Source organism: Coturnix japonica, chromosome 10, assembly GCF_001577835.2.
Source record: "Coturnix japonica isolate 7356 chromosome 10, Coturnix japonica 2.1, whole genome shotgun sequence".
Lineage (NCBI taxonomy): Eukaryota > Metazoa > Chordata > Aves > Galliformes > Phasianidae > Coturnix > Coturnix japonica.
In genome coordinates, this window is record NC_029525.1 from 17,900,094 (window position 1) to 17,907,111 (window position 7,018).

Sequence of the window (7,018 nt, forward strand, 5' to 3'; positions counted from 1 at the left end):
TGTCTACAGATTAGATATCAGACCTTGCGTCCCCCCCAGTCACCTCCAGACATTTCCAGAGCTGGAGACAGGAAGGAACTGGAAGCTCGTTAATTGGGAAGCAGCAGGAATTCTATGGAGCAAGTTTTTTGTCACTTATTAACAATAACACTTAAAACACTTCCGCATCTCAAGGAGGCATTGGATTGTCCTGTCAGTGCACCTGTGTTCTGCAGCCTCTCAGTTCCACACCCAGGTTTTTCTGTCTGGACCAGATGATCTCAGCTGCAGCATTTTAATCCCCAAGTAGCCCAGAGGTCGTCAGTCCTGGCAGCTGCCAGCGAGGCCATGCTGTGGGTGAGTGAGCACAGGAGGAGGCCAAGCAGGAGGCAGCAAGGCCCAGATGGAGCAGGATCAGCTCGCAGCTCTTGTTCTGCTGCAGTTTTGTTACTTGAGCAAAGGTATATTACTTCGGTTTTCTAAGGCTGTGTTTATAAGAGCTTACTGCTTTATTTTATGCCAATACCAGAAGGGCTTGCCCACATTCTCTGACTTTCCCCAGGCAGGAATTTTGTCCTCCCCTGAAATAAAGGATTCAGAAAAAATCAGCAACCAAACCCCATCCATCGCTGATGCTACGCAACGCTTCACCATCGCAGCTGGAGCTCCAGGTGGTTCCTGGTTCTGTGGGTAACTCTGAACCCAGGTTAACTCGCTCAGGGAAGCAGCAGGCTTTGCTGGACTCCTGCAGAGCACACAGCAGCAGGGCAGGCAGAGCATTACATTATGAAATATTGTAGCCCCCCCTGCCTTGTTCCCAATAGCTGTACAGGAGCTGGGTGCCAAGCACGGGGAGATGCAGGGCAGTAACATCACCTGTTGCCCTCCGGCTCTCAGTGCCATTTATGTGCAAATCTCACACGTTTGTCTGATTACAGTCCAGAAGCTGTTTATTTAAATTAAAGGTTATTTGAAACAGGTTGGGACTCTGAAACCCATGACCTGGAGCGTTTTTGCATTGGATCAGGAAATGAAGTAAGATAACCCTCCTGGGATTGAATTTCTAGAGAAGTAAAGCGAATCATTGCCATTTCCCTCCATGAGAAAAGCCTCTTCCTTTTCCCAGGGTGTTTGGGGTCTTTCTCATGGGTACACTTACATTTAAATCAGCATGAAGCTGGTGAAATTGTATCAGAAATTACCCGGTGAGGCCCATTGACCTTTGGACCAGGCTTTGCTCACAGCTGATAACCCAGGGGGTGCACACTGTCCTTGTGCAATGCCAACTGCACTGGGTGCAGGCACAGCTCTCCCTCCTCACCCACTGAAAATCTGCTTAGCAGAGGCTTCTTCTGGGGCACATCACTCACATCAGTGCTGATGTATCAAGCAGCTGTCTTTGGGCCGTGGCACAACTGGGTAAGGCACAGGAAAAGCAGTTGCATGTTTCAGGGCTGCAATTAATTGCTTCTGAGAGAATAATAAGCCATCGACAGCCATCAAAGCAGTGCCAGCTGCAGCTTTGCCACTGAGGTTCCATCGGACCTACCCAGCCAACAGTGGTGGAAGGAGCCCCTCACATCCAAACAGCATCAGAAGCAAATGAACTAATGAACTTAGAGTTCACTCCTGGGAGGGCCCCGTTCCCCTGCAGCAGGCTGAGCACAGACACAAGCACCCCAAATTTGTGTCACACAAGTCCAGATGTGTCTTCAGACTCACTGTTACATCTCTCTGGTACTGATACGTCTCTCACCTCAAACATGTGAGAGGTTTTAGGTGGGTTTTGTCTTTTGTTTTCTCCCTTGAATGTCCAGAAGGAAAAGTGCCCCCTTCCATGGAGCTCCCAGAGTATCAGCAGGAGAGATCAGACGCTGGGCTCTCAGTAGGGAAGGAAACAAAGAGAGAAAACGCGTGTGTGCTATTTTGGGATGCTTGGTGGCAACGAACAAATGTCCTCCAGGGACAGAGCTGTCCTGAGAAAGTTTCTGCTTCAAGGCAGAACATGTAAAATGTGCAATTAGAACACAAAGCCCCCTGGTCTCCAACGGCAGCTTTAAAGCAGAGACTATGATAAAGAAAATTATCTTTAACCTCACATACTTACATCTGGGGCTGTGTACAGCAGCCCATAAAAACCAGGACAAACAGCAGCCCTGGAGCTGTGCTGTCCCCTCCGCAGTGCGCTCAGTGCTGCCCCGCCAGGGGAGAACTGACCTAAAGGAACAAAGAGGGGAAAAGTAAAACAGGAGGCAACACCTGCACGGGGCTTTGCAAAGCTCCCCGTCCCCGAGATCCTTTCTCAGTGCTCCCCCTCGTGGGGAAACGCCTCCAGGACGCTGCTGTCCCTTCTCCGTTAATAGGTAGGAAAAAAAATCCTTTGCTTTTGTTCTTCTCCTTTTGACGAGGAGCAGCACGAGAGATTCCTTCCAGTTCACTGAGCCAGCATTGCTTTCATTTTAAAAGGGCAGTTTCTGTGCGAGGTTCTGTTCCAGTTTCTGTGCGAGGTTCTGCTCCGTTCAGCTGACTCTGCAGACTTGCAGACATTGCCTTGAAGCCATTTCAGATGCAATGTGTGACAGCAAGTCTTACCGAGACATCAGTGAGAACAAAGGTGCAAGGACCCCTACAACCAGCACCAGCCAGTTTAACCGCTCCGAAATCCCCGGACAAAGTGCTGCATTAACTCAGCAGAATACAACCTGTATTAATTAAACACTGTTAACTATCTTATTTTCTGTTTGTGACACGTTTTATGTTCTTACTGTGCCATAGTGCTGCTCATCCTTCCTAGTGTCCTGAGTGGTTTGGGGGAGTTGTGGAGTGGCAGATTGCCCCCTGCTGTCTTGTTCTGAAGAGCATAAAACAGTAGGGCTCAGTCAGCAGGAGCCTTCGGGCACCATCTTTTAGGATATACTGTGGTATGAACCATTCCAGCTGAAATCTAAATACACAGATTGTTCATTTTGACCCAAGTGTGACTTTAGCACTGGAAGCAGGAGATGACAGGCCCTTGTTGGCACAGCTGTGACATTTGTCAGAGTGCAGTTCTACAAAGAGAATGTTTTCTCCACCGTTCATAACACACAGCCTGGCTGGAACCCATTCAATTCAACCCAAAACCCATGCCTTCAGGAGAGCTTTATGGGGCTTACTATTAAAATGGTTACAAATCCCTGAAATCTCAACAGATGCTGCACAGAACTGTGAGGATTTCTCGCTGTTTAACCGAACACCAGCCTGCTGCAGTTAGCACAGCTCCACTTGGGAAAGGCTCCTTCAACCTCCCTCCAACCACTGCTGGGCTCAGCTGCTTTGCACTGCTTCTGACTCTGGCGGCTCTGGTTTGCATGTATTTGTGGATATGAAAACTACAAATATTTAGCAAAAATGGCACCTCAGTAAAGATCTGCCTTGCTTTAATCTGATCCCTAGGTTCCCAATTCACTGTCTGAATTCATTTCAATCTTACTGTGTACAACGGATACAAAGAGGTTGAATAAACGTGCACTTCTCTAACAGAAATCTCAACCTGAGCTGAAGAAGGAAAGAAAGAAAAAGTCGCTGAACTAAGAGCAGCATTTCAGTACAAGAATCTCTTTTATTTTTACAGTGCAGTGATTGAAACAATAGAAATGTAACCTGCAAAACTGCATTTGTATCACAACGGCAATCAGAAGGCAACACATACAGTGCTGTTTCACTTTGTAATGAGATAAAATACTTCTCTGGACACCAGATATTACAAACTCTTAACACTATATTCTTCCTTTTATTTTAGAGACTGATTTTCCATAATTTAAATCTATCTTATAAACCATTTTTTTAAAAAACATCCGGAAGATAAAAAGAACTCAAGTATTAAACTCAAGGCTTCGATTCCTCTTTTTTAAACAAAGATATCTTAAGAAGTGTATCAAAATGGTGACTGTGTGCATCGCAGCTCCTAGTCGGGCTCCATAACACACTGCTCCACGATTTCACGCAAGTTTGGGTTCTCCATCGCAGCTGCGACTCTCTCCTTATCATTGATTTGCTTGTTGACTGCAAAACATAAGAGAAGTAAAGTCAGGAGCCGTTCCCAGCGGTACTTCATGTGTGCTGCACTGTGACAAATGCAAGGTGGGGTTTCACCACGTACATACACAGAGAAACTTCATGATGTTAAGATCATCAACCAGGCAGGAAGTTCTTCCTGCTAATAACTGAGCAGCACAACAGCAACTTCTCAAAGAACACCGTGTCTAAAGCTGTACTTACTGTCTTCTTCAGTGGAATGTGTACCTTCAGATATGTAGATTTCCAGCTGGAGGAGAGATCATCAGTGTTAGATGTGTGCATCAACTGTAAAATATATTCACAAGCATGTAATCCATACCTTTCAAAATGTTCCTAGACAATGGAAGGGAACCAATGGCAGTAAGTGCTCTGAGCCTTGTGACTGTGTTGCAATAGGTCTATCTCTATTCAAGGAGGCCTCAGTACTCCTCCCATATTGTGGCAGCATTCATATCTCACTAATATCAATGACTAATGTGAAAAATCCATTGCAACCGAGCTACTGGAAACAGAGTGCAGAATTGGCACTTCCTTCCTAAGAAGTTCTCTGCTGGTCACAGCTCAAGGACCATTTGTTTGAAAGCCACCAGAACTGCGAGTGTTTCTTGCACAAGGTAAGAACTCTTGGAAAGAAAGACATCCTTAGGAACAATCTGTAAAAAGATACTCCTTTCAAGTCCTACTCAATGATAAACACACGTTCTATCTGAAATGGCAGTATGGTACGTTATCTGGTTTCTGCCTGGGGAGAGACTGTAAGACTAAATGCTGAACAGACCCAAACTGACTTCATGCATTTCACTGAACAGACCTGGGATAACAAACAAACCCACCTACAGCTTCTCACAAATAGAACTACAAGGACATGTCGTGAAACTGCTGCACCAAAGGAAAAGCCAGTAAACAAGTCCAGTGCACCTTATCTTATCTCACTGAAGCAAAGCCGACATGTTAGCACGTGTCCAACGTAACAGATCACCATCGACCTAATTATCTAGAAATACAAGCCTTGCTTTACACCGTGTAACTGGACAGATGAAGCAACTATAAAAACAAAATGAGATTTCAAAAAGCAACAGCATATAACAAACTACAGCTGGGAAAGGGAAGGAATCACCACATTTATGCAGAGATCCCTTCCTGTACTCCCCTGCTCTGCAGCGTTCACTCCCTCCATTGGTGAACAACAGGCTTTTTAAAAGACCCCATCCTTTATCAGGGTTTGCAAGTTGCTTAATGCTGCAGCATAACCTTCCTTAAGGAGAACTCAGCATTGCAGGTACTTACTCTTGTAGCTTAAAGCGAGATTCAGAACTGCTGTCTTACCTTATGTCTAAAAGGCAAACATCTCTGAAGTTTTATTCTTAAACAAAGGCCTGTTAAACAAAAACACATTATGAGACATTCCTGTCAAATTCAAGGTTTGAGGAGCATTTGAGAACACATTTAACAACAAAACCCACCACCCAAAACGAAGTGTTGGAAGAACACCAGCCTGCCTGCAACAATGTGGAACTCAAGCTTAAAAGTTCACTATTTCAGATGTCTAACATCCAGGAGTGCAAAGTAATTGAGAACAGCAGACAGAATTCACTCTTGTGGCCAAATAAGTCTAACAGAAAATAAGCTGCTGCACTCAGCAGGGGGTGGAACTGATGAGCACTGCAGGCTGTTCTGTGATTCTATGATATAACCTTAACAGCTCCCCGTTCCTTCTGTTCCTTGTTTGTATGGCCAGGAGGGCTCTCAGTACTCACAGCTGAACTGCTGGCTGAGCAATACTGAACTTTAACTAATAGGAATGTTACTCAGACAATGTGAATTAACCTTGCATTCATTGCTGAATACTGAATGAAACAGCAACGTTACCGATGAGAGTAGCCAGAGAGCAGTGAGGTACTGTTGGTGTGAACCTGATGACAACCAGATACTCCTCCTCGCTGATCTCGTTCACCTTGACGCAGCTTTCTGTCACCACTTCCAGCTCTTCTAAAGTGTTGGGTTTCTCCGGGTCCCGGATGGTTCGGATTATATCTAAAGCAGAAGATAAGGCAGCAACAACAGAGTCACTTTCCTAACCTTAACCCTCCTCGTCCAGAGCCATGTCCCAGCAGTGCCCGCGGTGATCCCGTTCACAAGCAGCCCACGTCCTGCCGTCCCCTTCTCAGCCCAGGCCTCACAGACGGCACATTCCACAGGATCACAGAATGACCTGGGTTGGAAGGGACCTCAAGGATCATGTAGTTCCAACCCCCTGCCTGGCAGGGCCACCAAACATCCACATTTACTAGATCAGATTGCCCAGGAGACCCCATAGATCCCCACAGAGACCTCATAGGTCCTCATAGAGACCCCATAGATCCCCATAGAGACCCCATAGACCCCATAGAGACCCCATAGATCATGTTACCCATGGCCCCGTCCAACCTGGCCTTGAACACCTCCAAGGACGGGGCATCCACAACCTCCCTGTGCAGCCTGTTCCAGGGCCTGACCACTCTCCTAGTGAAGAACTTCCCCCTAACATCCAACCTAAATCTTCCCTCTTTTAACTTCAAACCATTTCCCCGTGTCCGGCTATTGTCAGCCCTTTCCAAGAGTTTACTCCTCTCCTGGGAGTAGGTTCCCTTCAGGTATTGAGAGGCTGCACTGAGCTCACCCCGCAGCCTTAACGTGGTTCCAGATCCCGTTAAGCTCCGATCACCTGCCCGGCTCTCGGTTCGCCCCGCTCCCCCCCGCCCCGCCCGCGTCCCGCCCCTCGCAGCCCCCCCACAGTCACCGTAAACCTCCATGGCCTTGTCGTGCTCCATGGCCCCGCGGCTCGGCGCATGGCAGCCCCTACTGAGCCCGGAGTAGCGCAGCACCCTGCTCAGCGTGTGCGACAGCAGCCCAAGCACCAGCGACATCCTCCCGCTCCGCCATGGGAGAACGCGGCCCGGCCCCGCGCGGCCACCGTCCGACGGGGGGAGGAGCGGGACGG

The 7,018-nt window shown here is 47.5% G+C and overlaps 2 protein-coding genes across 3 annotated transcripts in view; one reads left to right on the top strand and one right to left on the bottom strand.

Annotated features, from left to right (window-relative positions):
- ADAMTS7 (ADAM metallopeptidase with thrombospondin type 1 motif 7) overlaps positions 1–2,712 on the top strand; it is a 50,601-nt gene extending 47,889 nt beyond the window's left edge. Inside the window, exon 24 of one of the 2 annotated variants that reach the window (XM_032446806.1) lies at positions 2,446–2,712. In XM_032446806.1, the coding sequence (XP_032302697.1) occupies positions 2,446–2,534 (89 nt within the window). In that variant the 3' untranslated portion in view covers positions 2,535–2,712. Of the gene's footprint in view, positions 1–541; positions 1,080–2,445 lie in introns of those variants that run through there. The other variant, XM_032446807.1, reaches the window with a different exon arrangement.
- An 848-nt stretch (positions 2,713–3,560) lies between these two features.
- CIAO2A (cytosolic iron-sulfur assembly component 2A) lies at positions 3,561–7,008 on the bottom strand. The gene is made up of 5 exons (XM_032446809.1): positions 6,818–7,008; positions 5,908–6,072; positions 5,365–5,414; positions 4,240–4,285; positions 3,561–4,023 (listed from the first exon to the last, which is right to left on the bottom strand). Exons 1-5 carry the CDS (start codon positions 6,942–6,944, stop codon positions 3,926–3,928), a joined length of 486 nt encoding a protein of 161 aa, XP_032302700.1. The 5' UTR covers positions 6,945–7,008; the 3' UTR covers positions 3,561–3,925.
- Between the last annotated feature and the right edge of the window lie 10 nt (positions 7,009–7,018).

Bases quoted from the DNA above. Each gene is read 5' to 3' on its own strand.
- CIAO2A (XM_032446809.1), bottom strand. From the start codon at position 6,944: ATGTCGCTGGTGCTTGGGCTGCTGTCGCACACGCTGAGCAGGGTGCTG. The intron at 5,415-5,907 runs GTAACGTTGCTG...TTTGTTTAACAG, and splicing joins CTCTCTGGCTACTCTCATCG to GCCTTTGTTTAAGAATAAAA. The intron at 4,286-5,364 runs GTAAGACAGCAG...TCTCTCCTCCAG, and splicing joins GTTTGCCTTTTAGACATAAG to CTGGAAATCTACATATCTGA.